Below are 17,675 nucleotides of genomic sequence, written 5' to 3'. Positions count from 1 at the left end.
GTCTGGTCTTTAATTCCAACTCTGGCAATTTACGTTATTTTTGTTGTTGTTGTTTTTGTTTTTTAATGGACTTATTTTATTTTTTGGAGCAGTTTTAGATTCACAGCAAAATTGAGCAGAAAGTACAGAGAGTTCCCATATACCTCCTGCCTCCACACACGCAGAGCCCCCCTCACTATCAGTATCCTCCACCAGAGTGGCACATTTGTTACAACTGATGAACCTATACTGACACATCATTATCACCCAGAGTCCACAGTTTACATTAGGGTTCACTCTATGGATTTTGACAAATGTATAATGACATGTATCCATCATTATAATATCTTTCAGAATAGTTTCACTCTCCTAAAAATGCTCTGCATTATTTTTTTTTTTTTGAGGGGGACTAGCCCTGAGCTAACATCAGATGCCAATCCTCCCCTTTTTTCTTGAGGAAAAGTGGCCTTGAGCTGACATCCCTGCCCATCTTCCTCTACTTTATATGGGACGCCGCCACAGCATGGCTTACCAAGCGGTGCGTTGGTGCGCGCCCAGGATCTGAACCTGCGAACCCCGGGCCGCCGCAGCGGAGCGCGTGCACTTAACCGCCTGCGCCACTGGGCCGGCGCCCTCTGCATTACTTTTCTTTGTCCTTTTGCTGCATGCCCCAAAGTGGCAGACCAGACCCTTCCTCTAGCCCAAACCCAGATCTGACTCCTGAGCTTCAGGTGGGGTCCCAGAGACTATTTGTTCATGAGAGGAGTTCAGGTATCTCTTTCCATTTCTCTCCCCACTATCAAATGCTATGAATGCTTCGTTTCTTTTCTCAATGACCACATCTACCACCCAAGTCTAGGCTTGTATCACCTCTCTTGGCCTCTAGTTTCACTCCCTTCCAATCTATCCTCAGCTTTAACACTTGACCAATGTTTGACCAAAGTCAATCTCTAGGGCCTATGAGATCAAATCTCAGTTCAGGTCCCCCCTAATCTCACCTAACCCCCCTATATCACTTACTCACCAGGGCCCTCAACCACAGCCAGGGTGGTTTCCTCACTGTCTTGTTAACATGCCATCCCTGTCTTAGAAGTCCTGCTCATCCTTTTCCTCCTCCCTGGAACACTCTCTTTGCTCATTCATTATGCGCTCATTCACTGAGTGTCTACTGTGAGCCGAATGTTACCCGTCTCTCAAATTCTTACGCCATGAGGCCTTCCTGGTAGCTTCGGTCCATGCTCATCTCTGTCTCTCCTGATCTCAAATACCATTTCTTGTTTACACCACACTTCTGGGAATTTAATTACCTTCTGAGCTGTCCGGGCTACAGTCATTGCATGTGGGCAACTTTGAAGCTGGTATATTTTCAGCTGGGACCATACTGTAGACCTCTTTGATCTTCCCCACCCTGTAGTCTTAGGCACATGGTAGAAGGTAAACGAATCCCCCTTGAATTCATTTTGAGCTTAGAAGAGAGTGGTGGCTTCTGATGGGGTGCAGCATCTCAGCCAATGAGCCAGAGAGCATCTCCATGGCAACTTGAAATTCTTCACACCATTATCTGCTCCACACTCTAGTCTATGAGTTTGGTCATTTTTTTCTTGCCCTGTTTTGTAGACCTTGTCACTAACAGATCATCATTTCAAATGCATTTTGTTTTCATGAAAGGCTTTTCTTGGTAATAAGCTACGGCATCTTAGTTTTTACTAGTCTTCTAAGTTACCATTAGGGACGGCAGTGGCTCCTAATGCCTAATATGGGTTCCTTAATCAATGTTGTTTTTATTTGCAGCATATGAATGTATTTTTTAAACCTGATATGGAGGCTGAGTCACAAACTCTCACAATAGTATATGTGGATCAGTAACATCTATTTTCTGACTATATCACAGCAGCTGCAATAGCAACCTGAGAGGCCGAAAAAAATGTACTATCAGGGGCCATTTGCAAACACATTAGTTAGAATTCTCATCTTTGCATAACGGAGGGCTCACTATACCAAGTCACGGAAGATTGCCGGATGATTGGCCCATTTTCTCATTTCAGGTGATTTCCAGGGCCACACTCCTAGATCAGAACAGTATAAAGGCACTGGGACCAACGGGACGTCACCAAGATTGTCCAGCAGCGCGGTGGATACATGCTGTCATGGAGGCATCACTCTGACAGCAATGCACAAGTCAGCAAGAAAGTAAATCGTTGTCCTCATTGTGGCTGTTTCAGAATATAACATGGCAAAGGTACTACAATAAAATCTAATTATCTCAGTGTTCAAATAGATTTTTCATCTAGTTTTCTATTTTTTTACACGGAAAACCCCAAGTTTTTGTTTTTCATTTCATTTCATTCTTCACATTGTTTCTCACAGTGACGGTATTTATGATGATACATGAGCAAGCCTAATAAAAGTTCAATTAAACATCACACATGTAATCAACTGTGTATCCTGGGCTCTTCAGAAATGGGGTTTGCGTGATCTAAAAGCCAAAGCTTAGCCACGTGTATCTTTGTTATAAGAGCTCTCTGCAACAGGAACGATCTGAGCACTTGATCCAAATAGAATGTTTTGTTTTGTTCTCCTCACCCGCTCCCCCCCCCCCACTGCAAACACACAGCCTTGGTTCTGAGCAGCAGTGGGGGCTGAGCTACCCCAATACTTCTTCTGGCACAGGAGCATTAAAGCAACCTTGCTTTTTGTTCTCCTTTGTGGCTGATCTTGAGTTGAATGGTCTCCCACGGAGAGGCTGGCAGACTTCTTTCTGTAATTCCTACCTCTGTGCAACGCCTCCCCTCAGCAGAGCCAGCCTGTTTTGTGAACGCTGGCAGGGATGAGAGCTCCGCGTGTTTGAACAAACAGGTTCCTTGGCACAGCAGAGGTCTGGATAATTTTCTTAGGGAAGTTGAAATCCAAATCAGACAACTAGGCAACTGCATACCAAATGAATTCACCATCTGACACCCTGTCAGCTTGTCATCTGATAAGCCCCAGAGGTGTCACTGTGTCCCAAGCTTTGAGGTACTTTCTTCACAAAAAAGAACATGTAAGAAGTTAAGTAATTATTTTTAATGCACTGGGTAAGTGAATGCCATTGATGAGGGCACTTTTGGGGTGCTGGTGTGGTTTTATGAGGCTTCCTGAGGGAAGCAGGTCGACTGCATTTGGGCAGCAAGGATTCAGATGCAGCTTTTGTTTCCATCACCTTGATGTTGGCCGGGACCCCGGAGTCCCCGGAGCTCGGCTTTTCAGAAGCACGAGCCATCGTTCACCATGTCTCTTACAGGCTAGAGGCTCCTGCAGAAGGCTCTCTCGCTTGGCCATGCACAGAAAACAGCGTGTGCTTTCCAGGATGCACGGGCTAAGTGTGGCAGGTGTTCATCACTTAATCAAAGGCAACTTTCTGTTGAAATGGAAACTCATCAATTTGTTGTTCTTCTCCGGGTGCAACATTTAAAATAAAATGATTTTATAAAACTCTTAAAAATGATCAGAGAGCTGAGATTTCAACCAGGGAGACCTGAAAGGCTTTGACTCCCTGTCCCCCTGAAGCCTAGTCCTTTTTATCTTTCTCTTTGTTTTGGGTAGAACAAAATTTCCATATGAAGAACATAAAGGCATACTAATGGTTTATGAGTAAAACAAAAAGGTGGGGTCCATCTTTGAAGAGCCCGGGAAGGGGAGACCCTCAGGAGAACAGCGCCCACGGCAAGCCCACCACCTTGCCTTGCTGTAATATCACCCACTCAAGGATTTCAACTGGCGTCCTTTGACTAAATCACGCTGTGAGAGATCCGACCTTTTACGTACAGGAATCTTCCCATCCTCGATAAAATTAAAACCCTTTTAGCTATGAGACTGCTGAGCGTAATTACATGATAAATGCCAAACCCCTCTTCCTGCCCCCCAGCCACATTTCACATGCCGCGGCCGTGGGCGCCGCGTGGCTGAGGGAGTCTTCTCTCAATGTCAGGAGGTTTAAGTAGCTGGGCTCCAGTTATCGGTGCCACGGGGACAGATGGGATGCTGGGTGGCTTGGCTGAATGTGATGATTGTGACTGACTCTTCTTCGTGAAATATGGGCAAGAGACAGTACCTCCTTCTGGAAGCAGCAGGCAGTTCTGGCGCTCAGGCTTCGCTGGCTTCCCAACACAGCAATATGGCTGGTGGGAAGCGAGTCTTGGTTTCCCAGCCAAGCATTTCACCACTTAGCTCCGCTCAGGACTTCTGTACTGAGGCCTTCACGACACAGTTGTCCTCTCCTGATTCTCCCTGGCCAATAATTCCCCGTCACTAATTATGACACCAAGTAATTCACAGCTCATGGCTTTGCACTAATAAGATCGGTTTCGAGACTTGGAGTTGAATCAAGTGCTGTCACTCATTGACATAAATTCTTACCGATTTATTTTTTTAAACAAAAGTTTGGGAATCACACCAGTGTCACCTTAAAACTGTGGCTGTCAAGTAGTGAAGGTTGTGCATGGCTAAATGTCAGGGGAGGAAGTACGGTCACACTGCCACGGATCTGACGCTCAACTCACGCAGGACAAGCTGACCTGGATCACATTTTAAGATAAGTGTTATTCTGTTCAGTTCTGTCTGCTTCCCGAAGGCACAAAGTGGTGCCTGTTTAATTGGTAAGTAACATCGGAAAAGGGGCTTGGAAGCCCATGAATTTAAATTTATCTGCATGTAGCTTTCTTACACTCATGGAAAAAGAAAGAAAAAAATGCAGGCATTACCCCCTGGGAATGTTATTCTAATTCAGCTGGGTTCATTCAACACTTGTTACTGAACGCCCACTGGATTCAGCTGTTGTCTGAATTGCATGTTTATTCAACCATTAATGAGTATTTATAATACAAAAGGATGAGTTTACTTTTTTAAAAAAGCTTACATGATGCGGCTTTAAAAATTAAACGACAGTATGGCATCTGTTACTTTTTGGATCACTGTAACTGGGTTTCCATCAACTCTAAATTACTCTGGGGCTAATTCTCTAGTTCTTTCTTTTTTTCTACTGGTGGCCTCTCTTTGTTTATTTCACTGCTTGCTGATGCCTTCAGCGAGGAGAAGTCAAGGAAAGTGACAGGAGCCAGGTCCTCGTTTGTCAACCAGGCTGCTGGTGGGGACGCTGAATTGAGTGGCAGCACGAGGTGGTTGAAGTTGTGTGGTCCCAGGGAACCGTCCTGGGGAGGCCACCCACGTGCCTCCCGCTCCCCTGAATTAATAACTGAGAATTAATTAATCGTACATCCCAGCTCCTGCCACTGTATCTGGTGCTTAGTAAGTACTCAGCACAACCAAACCTGAGAGACATTTTACACAATTTTAGGTGACTTCCTAGCCCACTGATCTTTTTTTTTTTTTTGCTTGAGGAAGATTCACCCTGAACTCACATCTGTGCCCATCTTCCCCTATTTCGTATGTGGGTCGCCGCCACAGCATGGCCGCTGACCAGCAGTGTAGACCCACGCCTGAGAACCAAACTCGGGCCGCTGAAGTGAAGCACCCCAAACTTACCCACTAGGCCACGGGGCCAGCCCCCCTACTGATCTCTTAAGGGACAGTTATTTTTATTGTTTAAAGGAAGAGACAATGCCTATTTTTGCTCTTCAAGCTTGAAGAATCTTCCCAGGACTTGCTTAGTTCAGTGGTTGAGTGGCTGTTTGAGTTGCACGTTCATTTTACTGTTATAGATTTCAAATCAATCGAGACACATGGCAACTGGAACACGACATCCATCCCTCCATATGATGGATATGTAAGAGTGTTTTTTAATTCTATTATATCTATATCCATAAGAGGAGAAACAGTTTTATTGTAGCTGTCAGCCAGAAAAATTATACATATTGCTAATGGGAAGAAGGAATGATAACAGCTTCTTCACTGATACACATAGTGACACAATTATATTAGCTGCAGCCCCAGCAGATTGAGAAACATTTCCTGTTGTAAGTAGTCCAAGAAACTGCAGATCGAAGTACTACCATTTAGTTATTGCCGTTTTTGACTTAGCTTCCCGGTCCGTACATTTGAAAATTCCTTACATTTTAATTTTCCATATGTGTGTGTGTTGAAACACCAAGCCCATAACATTGCCTGCTGGAAATGTTTGATGTTTTGAGCACCTTAGTGTCTAATGCACATTCTGTTTGATCACGTTGTTAGGTTATGACTTCTGAATGCAAATTTCCATATTGTCCTTAAACATGATTCTGTTTTTACAAATGTTTTGTTAAAGTACATGTGAACAATTTATACCACCAAACCCTAATTACATATGTAGTTGACCAACTGATTATACTTCCATTACACCCACCCCTGTTCCCCTGGGGATTAATTACCACCTCCCTTGCTGCTTAGCCAGACAGTGGAGAAGAGGAGAGGAAGGTGAGGTGTTGAGGGCCAGAAGGAGAGAGTGGGAAGGGGAGAAAAACACACGTCCTCCTGGGCCACTCTTAAACTTTTGTAAATCCAATTACCTTGGAACGTGTTCAGTAAATGAAACAAATCAAAAATGTGGATTTGGCTTTCAGCCTCAAAATTCTGTGCCCTAATTAGCCTAAGGAAGTCCAAATGATACTTGAGGACTACAACTTAGTATTATCACTTCTCAGAGAAGTCCCACAGAGGTGAATAAATGGATCTTGTCTATACTCCGGGTGAAGTAAGGATGGGAGAAGAGGATGGGAGGGAGACGAGGATGGAAGACTCATCCCTCCCGCCCAGTGCTTTCAATTCTCCAGATGACCATCCAGAGGAGACACCATCACACTGGATCTTAGGAGAGCCCCCGGGAGACACGGTCATAACTATCATTTTTTCTGATAAAGAATCTGAGACTCGGAGACATTTAGCACTCTTTAATGATCCGACTGTGGGGGGGTTAGTGGTTTATAGTCTGTCCCCTCAGGCAGACAATAAGCAATCAGAGGGCAGGATCTCTCACTGTTGCGCACTGCTCCACCCTAGGATCTAACGCAGTGCCTCACACAGACATGTATGTATTGGATGCTCGTTGAACAGCTAAAGTTGAAAACAGACATAAACTGAACTCTTGAAACCCTATCTTCTGCTTTCTAGCCTTGTCCTTGACACACATTTTTTCCCTAAGAATCTAAATAATTTTCAATATCCTTTTATCATTTCTCACTTGTCATTTTCAGCAGCTCAAGAGCATTCCAGGATGTTATTTTTATTCATCTTCTTCTCTTGTTAGAGGACAAAAGCTTTCAGGAGTGAATTACTATTATTCTTTGCCTGTTATAATTTACAAAAACAAAAATGCTTCTCTTTCTGGTGGCGTACAACTGCCAACAGTCCTAAATATAGGGGCTGTAAGACTCGTTACTGCCATTTGCCTTAGCTTTCCGACATTTTAGATGCAACTCCATTAGTACTAGTTGTTCTATCTGTTCAAAAACTCCACCAGGACTCAGGGGTGCATTCAAAATTAACCTCCAAATCCCTTTGAGAGGGCAACATTTAACTGACCAAGTCACGCGACAGAAATGGCCACACTGTAAATTAGATGCACATAACCCATCTACCTGTGGAGTTCCCATTTACCTTGCCCCTCCCCATATCAACAGAGTCCACACTTACATATCATCGAAGACAAGTTTCTGCCTCTTGCAGTCCCTGTGGCCACTGGATCCCGGAGACCACGGCTCAGTCTGTGGCCGTGACTTGTGGAGAACGTTTTCGGAACCGTTGTGAGCGGCTTTCTAAACAACAAACAACACACCGGTCTTTGAGAAACTGGCCACTTGGCTGAAAGAGCAACCCATTAAACAGAGTATCTTGTCTTCTGTGTTGCAGGTTAGAATTGATGGTGTTTTGTTTAAATAAAGAAGAATCCGTGCATTTCAGGTCTCAAGCTGAGGGCTTTTACATATGTTGTCAAACGCCATTCTCACAACAGTATCAAATGGGAAGTTTTAGTATGCCCATTCTCACAGATCCAGAAACTGAGTCTTGGTGAGGTGAAGTCACTTGTCCAAGCTCATACAGCTATTGTGGGTGGAGGTTCAAGCTTAGAACTCAGACTCCTAACTTCCCCCAGTCGGCTAGACCAGTGGTTCTCCAAGTTGACTCTGCATCAGAGTCATCGGGGGGCTTGTTAACATACAGACAGCTGGGCCCCACCTCTAGAGTCTTTGATTCAGTAGGTCTGGGGCAGGGCCTGAGAACATGCATTTCTAACAGTTCCAGGGGATGCTGATCTGGGAACCACGCTTTCAGAAACACTGAGCTATCAACATCCCTCGCAAAAGAGAAGTCATTTGGGTCACAAACTGACTGGTTCTCGTTAGCTGTCTGTGAAGAATAGGAGAAGCCAAGGGGAATTACTAGAAATTATTTAAAATGCGTTTTTAAATGGAACATTTGATCCGCGAAAAAATTAAAAAATCATATTTCCTGGGGATACAAATATTACAGAGCACCTGTTGTGTGCTAAACACATGGATCATAAAACAACTGTCTGGTTATGAAATCAAATTGATTCCTCTGAGGTGATTAAAATTGAGTGTATATAAATGCTTCTTTAAATATAAACTGATTTTACGTGTAGATCAAGCCCCCTTGTTATAAGAGCTCGTAGGACTCTGTATATTTCCTTTTCGGCACATGGGAATTAGTTATGGGATGTGTGCGATCCCTTGTCTAAGTCACTCTCCCCAGCTAGCCTGTAAGCTTCACGCGGCATAGACTGAATCTGTTAGATCATCATCGTATCTCTGTGCTTAGCACAGGGACGGGCACACAGTGAGTACTTGCTCAATAAACACCTGTTCAGTGAAAGCATGACTAAATAAAGTCTGTCACTGGTTTACAATTCTCTGCACATCATAGCTGCTTGTGCTATAAGGATCTAGAGGCAAAGAAAAGTTTTGTTTGTTTTTCAATTGGAATTGGTACCTTTTTATTTCAGGTTTTTCTAATATGGTCTTCTCAGATTCTTTCAGCCTAGAATTAAAGGTAATTGTTCCCAAATGAGGATGCATAAGTGGGTTAATTTCCTGATGATACAATAAGCTTCAGGTCTTGCAGGACCTTCTGTCAATTTTTTCACCTCTTTAATTCATGAAATAGAGCATTAAATACTGGTCCCTATCTTTCTTTGCAGAGTCCTATTCTCACGTCTCCTCTCTCCCTGCCTCACAAAGCCCAGCTGGTTTTGATAGGCAAAGTGACCTGAAAGAACTCAGTGGGGAGAGTTTAAAATTAAATAATGTATCCCAGACAATGCAAGGTCCAGGCCACCAGCTGTCAGACAGGGCGTGGTGGTAAAGAGGAACTAACATGTAGTGCTGGTTGCATAGGTGTCCACAGGTGTTGGATTCTTTAGATGATATCGTCTCATTTAAATATTTTTTTTTTATAATTTTATTTATTTTTCCCCCAAAGCCCCAGTAGGTAGTTGTATGTCATAGCTGCACACCCTTCTAGTTGCTGTATGTGGGACACGGCCTCAACATGGCCCGAGAAGCGGTGCGTTGGTGTGCGCCCGGGATCCGAACCCGGGCTGCCAGAGGCGGAGTGCGCGCACTTAACCGCTAAGCCACGGGGCCGGCCCTCATTAAATCTTAATCACCACCGTTTTGCAAATGAAACAGGCTCAGAGAGATTAAGCAAGAGGCCCAAGGCCACATGGCGACTAAGATATGAGGCTACATGGACTGTGGACCCAAGTCCCCTGCCCTTCCCCAGGGGAGTGCGGGGCACTGGAATCACCACTGAGAAGGTCTCTGGAAGAGGGGTGGTGGCAGGGGCCCCACCCTGCGGCCACTACACTGGTCACCAAGGGCGGAGTGGGAGACCTGCAATTTGGGCCTGGGGTTTCAATCCCAGATTTAAAGGAATCTTTAAAGGGGCAAGGAATCTTTTCAAACGAAGTATCCCAATTTACTTTCTCTTGCGATAGTATTACTTTGGGGCTATTTCTTTTCAGAATGGGAAGTGAAATCCTACCAAGAGGCTTCCTAAGCAGAAGAGTCTTAAGATGCCTCCTTGGCTTTCTTCTTCTGCAGCTCTCTGTGGGGTGAGGTGAAGGGGCGCCCTCCTTTGCCAGGTCTTCCCAGAGCAGCATTTAGAGATTCTTTGTGGGACCTCTGGCATGTGCTTAGACTGTGCTGGGCTAGGGACAGATACAGTAGAGGGGTGTGTTCAATTTCATGTCTATTTAATTGGGAAAAGAAGAGCATCAACGTACCGTGAGGTCTCCGGCATGAGACTGCAGCTGGTTCTCAGCCTTATGCTTTTTGTTGGAGGAGGCGGAAGACAACAAACCATTGCTGTTGGATCTGCTGGAAGAAGTGAAGTCCTCGCTCAAGTGTTTGTGTTTGGATACATCGGAGAGGGGCGAGATGGGCGACCGGAGCATTTTTTCATTTTTATTTATTGGTATTGCCAAGCTGAAAAAGGAAATCACAGTAATGGAATGTCACACAGTCCGCACAGGGAAAGGTAAATGTTTTATATATGACCCAAACCTCCCATTTAAAACCTGCTGGTAGGAAGACGTTTATGGGGAATTATTATACCAGGAAACAATTTTATGGCATCAGGACCATAAGAATCAATAAGCAAATTTCACTCATTTTTTCTTTACTCAAGCTATCAGGATGAATCGTAATTCTGGAGTTAAATGACTGAGAATAACATGACTTTCATTTTCCGACTCTTTCATCCAAGGACCTCAAAAAATACACCACAACTTAACCATTTTCCTAACAAGCGTAACCAGAAAGTAATGGGAAAGTCAATCAAATGATATACGAGTTCTCCACTTCTAAAAGGACTTTTGCTAATACCCGAGTTGTACTAATTATTATATGGAGAATAACAGAATCACAGAATAACCTACAAAGCATGAAGCCAACTTTCAATTGTTAGGTTTCTGAGCTAACTAGGCATTGATCAGAATAAACACAGAACAGAAAACTGTCTTAGAAGTTACATTTTCGGATTCTTGGCTCCTTATTTTACCTTCAAAACTACTGTCTATTCCTGAATATAACTCCCATCAAAATTCACCATCAGAGAAGGGAGTCACTTATATTCGAGGCTTTGCGATATATATTATATTCATAGGCCTCTCTCCATTCCTTTATTTGGAAAAACAAAATTGGGAGAAGACACGTTAGCCTGAAATAAACTCAATCAGTGCTAATTTGGGGTGCTTACAGAAGTCACCTGATAGAGTCAGTTAAAAAAACTAAATCCATTTAACAAAGATTTAGTCGTTATTCCTGCAGTTATGGCTTCTTAATCGCATGTGTTGGCTATCACTGCAAACAAGCCATTAAAGTCACTTCAAAAAGCAGTTTCCTTAGTTGGTGTTCACGGTGCAAAAATTACAAACACAGGCCTCTACAACAAATGACAAAGGCAAGGTTCTTAAAGTTATGCAAATAGATACATGTAGCGATAGAATTTCTGGTGACAGGTTTCTGGTTCAAAAAGCACTGTGTGTCTCACAACTTAGAATTGAGAACATGTGTTCTGGAAGACTGCCTTGGCAAAGCCAAAGTGGCTCAGCTAGTGATGATGAAGACTGATGTTGAAGATGGAGGTGAACAGTCTGAATGTAAGTGTTTCTTGACATGTGAGTGAAAAAAGTCATTTCTAAGTCTATTATCTTATATACTATGTGATTTTAGATGTTCATGGAAAACTAAATTATTAAATATTGTCATGGACATATGATTATTTCTTCTTCCTCATTATAAATTTATGCATTCAAGTTGACCAAAGGAACCTTCTCTGGATCTTCTCTTTGGGATGGGTGATCACCTTATCTATGGGGTTGTCTTATCACGCTGGTAAAACTTGACAGCAGTAATCCCAATTCCAGAGGTACACAGACCACCTTTCCTAGAAAGAACTCTGAGCACTTTCATATGCATTGTGTCATTACTTAACATAAACAAAACTGTCAGAGCTAGCAGGCTCTGCCAGGCCAAGGCTCTAAAGCAAGAGCATTTATCCTGGAGTCCATGAACTTGGATGGAAAAAAGGTACATCATCTTCCTTAACCTCTCATTGAAATTGAACATTTCCTTCAATTATGAATGAAGGCAAGAAACCAAAGTTTCTTGGAATTTAGCAGGGGTAGTATTAGAAATACCTATGATTGTGTCACCAGTAGAAATCACAGATATTTTCATGTCATATTACAGTTATTGCAGACATTCTGAAATACTGTCTACAGTCATCGCTGCTTAGAAATTATGGCAGTTACTAGATCTGTCAGAAAGCTTATTTAATGCGCCAACAAAGGAGTACACATATAACCATATCACACGTTTAAAGATATTTTGGGTCTGTGTTTTCCTCGTGCACATTTTCCCAATATTTTGGGACACAAAGGACTGTGGACCAGACCAACTTGCACGTGTGGCCGGCCCTCCTGCTGAGACCTTCCAGAGCCTTGCCCTCCTTCTCAAGGTGATTTTAACAAAGCAGCAGGCCTGCGCTTGCATGCCCTTGCTCTCCAATTTCCTCTCCGAGTTTTAGTACTGCTCTGCATCTTTTCCTAACCTTTCAGTTTACATTTTTATGTGTTGTGCTGAAACATTAATCTCCCCTTAAAAATTCTATGTACACAGTCAGGGAGAGTGAGGAGTGTCTTAGCAGAGGAAAAGTGGTTTCCGAGCTGTGGTATTTCTAAACAGAAAGAGCTTCTATGACTGATGATAAGCTACTTGCTTATAATAAATATCTGGGGCCTTGCCTTGCTAGAAAGCCATTTGTCACCACAGGGACTCAGTGCAATGTGGGTCCATCTGGAATCCCTTTAGAGGATGACTGGGTGGCCATTTAACCTTGAAGACACAGATCCTGTCTAACACCACAATTTTAGTCTACATCCAAGAGCTTTAGGTGCGTCCTATGGAGATTCTGCTCACAGTTTATCTTTCTTCATCCATGTAATAAGCTAAGTGTTCTTATGGGTTTAGCGGCTATTAAAATAATGGTTTGAAAATTCACTTATTAAGTTTTCAGAGGGAAGGGTGTGTCTTTGGGAGTACAGAACTGTGTGAAACTAGTAACTGGTCTTTTATTACAAAGGAATACTTACACCTCACCTGAGCTGTGACATGAGGCACACGTCCAGGCGTAATTATTAGCCTTAGGGTAAATCACGGGAAGTCTGGAGACCCAGACCAGAGCAGTCATTAAAAATCTCACTCTCCTCCAATAAGGCATGTGACTTGCAGACCTAGCGATCCCTCCAGCTCACCTCCATCTTCGAGGGAATGCACATACCTGTTGATGCTCATGTTGCAGTGGTTCGCAGACAAGGTGTTATTGGCTGAGGCGGTCAGTCGTGAAGAGCTCTCTTTCTCCCCCTGGGCCTTTTTGATCTCCCGATAGTCGTCTTCACTGTCACACTGCACGGAAATAAGCAAAAACCAATCAGCTTTGGATTTCAAGGGATCATGATGAGCTCCACCACCAATTTCCACAGAGCAAGGCTTCCTGGAGCCCAGCTTGCCGGCTTCTCTGGAAAGCATCCTGAGCAGCAATGTGGTCACAGCATTCTTGCCCCTGGCCTAGGTCCCCAGTCAGCTCCTCAACGAACAAGGATGAAACCTGTCAGTTTTACTATTGACAGTTTATTGCGAGGAAAAGCAATAATTCGGGAGGGAACATTGTGGACGATGAAAACTGCTCTGCCTTCAACAGAGACCTGATACAGCCCTCCAAAGAAGACCTGTTCTGAATTCACATGTAGCTTCAGCATCTCTCATTTTGGCATTTCTTGGTATCCGAAAAAGGTATAACAACCTATTCTGGGCTGAATGCCATAAGGGCAGTGACAAGCTTGGACCTTTCTTTTGAAATTCATGGCTTTTATGAATTTCAAGCAAAGGTTGTTACTTCTTGGTGCCTTAATTCTAGTTAACAATTACTATCCCATGACATCTTAGAAGCCTTAAAGTATCTCTCTATAAAACAGTACTTTGGATTCTTGTTTCCATGACTGTGTTTAACATTAGACATGTTTTAGGGCACAATGCAAATACACTCAACAGAGTTCCATTTTTGGTGAGAAAGCAGGAATGCAGTAATGGTATATTCAGAGCTCTCAGCACTGTTTTCCAGGAGACAAGCGTGGGCACCAAAGACAGGTAGACTTGAACCTTCTCTCTCTAGCTAGGATTGTCACAGAGCCTCTGTCTCAAGAATCCCAGATGCTCATACAGAAGTAGTGCCCCCGAGGAGGGCCAAAACCAAAGCTCTGAATCCCCAGCCCTCAGCTCCAGGGCTCCCGCAGGGCTGGACTCTACACTTTGGGCAGCCAGGTCTATGGTGTCCCACCGGCAGCACCAGTACTAGGGTCTTAACTCCCCAGATGCTGAGTGGAGAGTGCTACAAACTTTCACTTCTCTGTGTCTGTTTAATGATGATTCATTAGATTTTATGAGGAGAGCTGGGTGCCAGGCTTAGCATAAATGAAGCTTCATAAGGTAAAATAAAAAAGGCCATGAATAATAAAATTACTTAAATACAGAATATTATGGAGTTTACATGTATGACTTCCTGCACGTCTCTCTCTACATCTATGTATGCTTATATAGCTATATGTATTTCCAATCTATATGTTTGTCAATTTCTATCTCTGTATATTTCTTATATGCCTATGTATCTCTGTCTTTCCATCATCCAATCCATTTACCCATCAATCCAACACGTCATGAGGAGGGCAGGGTGTGTAGAGAAAAACAGGAGGGAAGAGGGGGAGGGAAGTAGTGTGCTAACCTGTAACTGAATTCCATTGTCTGAACCTGACAACACAACCTGCAGAGATGTCACCATTTTACAAATGAAGAGACTGAAGTACAGAGAAGGTAAGGTCACCTGATTCAGGTCACCCAGGAGGCTAGGGCTGACCACCTAATTTGCAAGGTTCAGTGCAAGATAAAAATGCTGGGCCCCTTGTTCAAAAAGCAAGAAAAGATCCTTGACATCAGTCTTGGTGATGATTTTTTGGATCTGACACCAAAAGCAAAGGCAACAAAAGCAATAATAAACAAGTTTATTATTTTATAATAAACATTTTATTATAAAAAATAAATCAAACTAAAAAGCTTTTGCACAGCAAAGAAAACATCAACAAAATGAAAAGGCAACCTATTAAATGGGAGAAAATATTTCCAAACTCTATATCGGATAAGGGGTTAATATCCAAAATATATAAAGAACTCATATAACTCAATAGCAAAAAACCAAACAATCCAATTAAAAATTGGGCAGAGGATCTGAATAGACATTTTTCCAAAGAAGACACACAGTTGGCCAACGGGTACATGGAAAGGTGCTCAGCATCACTACGTATCAGGGAAATGCAAATCAAAACCACAATGAGGTATCACCTCACGCCTGGCAGAATGGCTATTATCAAACAGACAAGAGAGAAGTGCTGACAGGGATATGGAGAAAGGGAACTCTTGCACTATTGGTGGGAAAGAATATTGGCATGGTGACTATGAAAAATAGAATGGAGGTTCCTCAAAAACTTAAAAATAGAACTACCATATGATACAGCACTTCCACTTCTGGGTATGTATTCAAAGAAAACCAAAACACTAATTTGAAAAGATGTATGCACCCTTCATGCTCACTGCAGCATTATTTACAATAGACAAGATATGAAAACAACCTAAAGGTCCATCGATGGATGAATGGATAAAGAAAATGCGATACATATACACTATGGAATATTATGCAGCCATAAACAAGAACGAAATCTTGCAATTTACGACAACATGGATGGACCTTGAGGGCATTACACTAAGTGAAATAAGTCAGACAGAAAAAGATAAATACTGTATGATCTCACTTATATGTGTAATCTAAAAACAAATGAAAAAAACCTCTGAATTTATGTACATAGAGAACAGATAGGTGGTTGCCTGAGGTGGGGGGGTAGATGGTGGGCAAAGGGGTCAAAAAGTACAAATTTCCAGTTATAAGATAAATAAGTCACAGGGATGTGACGTACAGCATGGTGACTCTAGTTAATAACACTGTATTGCATCTTTGAAAGTAGCCAGGAAAGTGGATCTTTCAAGTTCTCATCATGAGAAAAAAAAATTTGTAACTATGTACAGTGATGGATGTTAACTGGACTTACTGTGGTGATCATTCTGCAATATATACAAATATTGAATCATTACCTTGTGCACTTGAAACTAATAGAATGTTATATCAATTATACTTCAAAAATAAAAATTAAAAAAAAAAAGCAGAAAAAGAGTAATGTTATAAAGTACTAAAGTAGAAAACATTTTCCTGTCCATTAAAGTCTCTCTTTTGCCCTGTGATGGTGGTGTTTATTTGCTCTTTCATATTGTGCTACCTGAGGCATGGGGACGCACGGGGTCGGGGGGGGGGGGGCGTGTGTAGACTCTCGCAAGTGCCCTGGGACCTGTCCTTGGCTCCCGGGAGCCAAGGGCAGCAGCACCAGTGCAGGGAAGGAGATGGGGAGGGGGAGGTGGCACAGGGCCAGGAGTGCAAAGGGGCCAAAGGGCAGGCAGAACCTGTCCTGGGGAAACAGATAGGAGCTGGGAACACAGGTGAGTCAAAGGTCCACCTGCCTGGCGCATGCTCTATTGTCCCATCACGTTTCACTTATAAAACACAAATGCAAAGATAAAATGAAGAATTTCAAGATGGTAACCACAAGCGCTAAACTCCAAGCAGGCGCCCTGTGGGGTATGTATTACGTGAGCCTCAGCCTGACTTCTTATTGAGAGACCCTGGAGCCAGACAGCCTGGGTTCATTCCTGGCTCTGCCCCTTACCACCTACGTGAACTGGAGACAAGATGCCTTAGGCTCTCTGAGCCTCAGTTTCCTCATCTGTAAAATGGGCATGACAATAATATTTGCCTCTTAAAGCCGTAAGGACTAAATGATTTAATATGTATGAAGTGCTTAGAACAGCATCCCTCATGGGGACATTATATATGTGTTAACTGTTGTTAATGATTTCGTCCTAAATTTGGAACCATCCATGATTACTGCAATCTTTGGTTTGTCACCCACTGTGTTTTCCACTGTAGTCTAAGTTACTTTTGAAGGGGATAAAAATCCTCAAAATGGGCTTTAATTTATGATTAAGTTATTCCCATGCTCAAATCTTCACAGACTGCTGAGCATTTGGGTCTGTTTCCAGATGCGTCCCCAGCTCCCAGGTACCTGAGCTGCCTGTCTCATTCTCACGCCTCTCGTTCACCCTGTTCCCTTTTGGTGCCTCCTCATCTCTGCCTCTCTGATTACTCAAATGTCCCTTCTCCTCAGGGTGCTGTTCTCAGGCCCTCTCCACCACAAACTTCTCCCCGATCAACAGCTGCGGCCTCTGATGCTGCAGGCTGGTGTTTCTCTCCCAGGACCCCCTCCGCCACTACCTGGCATCAGGCACTTGCATATTCATGCTTCAGCCGGGCCACAGCCTTAAACTCTGAGGCTTGCCTTTTAGATCAATGAATGATCCCACTATCAACATCACTCCCATCTTTTCCAGCATAGAATGGGGTGCACCCCGTGTTTAGCTTTTCTACAGGCCCACGGCCCGCTGGCCTCCGCACGCTCTTGATAAAGATTTCCCGCATACCTACTTCAACATGCAGCAGGACAGCCCTTCATTTTCTGTAACTATGCAATGGGAATAGCAACAGTACCC

The 17,675-nt window shown here is 43.3% G+C and overlaps 1 protein-coding gene across 2 annotated transcripts in view; it reads right to left on the bottom strand.

Annotated features, from left to right (window-relative positions):
• AFF3 (ALF transcription elongation factor 3) overlaps window positions 1-17,675 on the bottom strand; it is a 526,951-nt gene that overhangs the window by 24,177 nt on the left and 485,099 nt on the right. For both annotated transcript variants that reach the window (XM_058534464.1, XM_058534465.1), the window contains 3 exons: window positions 13,255-13,379; window positions 10,196-10,397; window positions 7,585-7,706 (listed from right to left, as the gene is read on the bottom strand). In XM_058534464.1, the coding sequence (XP_058390447.1) occupies window positions 7,585-7,706; window positions 10,196-10,397; window positions 13,255-13,379 (449 nt within the window). The remainder of the gene's footprint in view (window positions 1-7,584; window positions 7,707-10,195; window positions 10,398-13,254; window positions 13,380-17,675) is intronic.

Source organism: Diceros bicornis, chromosome 40 (genome assembly GCF_020826845.1).
Source record: "Diceros bicornis minor isolate mBicDic1 chromosome 40, mDicBic1.mat.cur, whole genome shotgun sequence".
NCBI classification, from domain to species: domain Eukaryota; kingdom Metazoa; phylum Chordata; class Mammalia; order Perissodactyla; family Rhinocerotidae; genus Diceros; species Diceros bicornis.
This window is presented reverse-complemented; position numbering and strand designations above follow the sequence as displayed.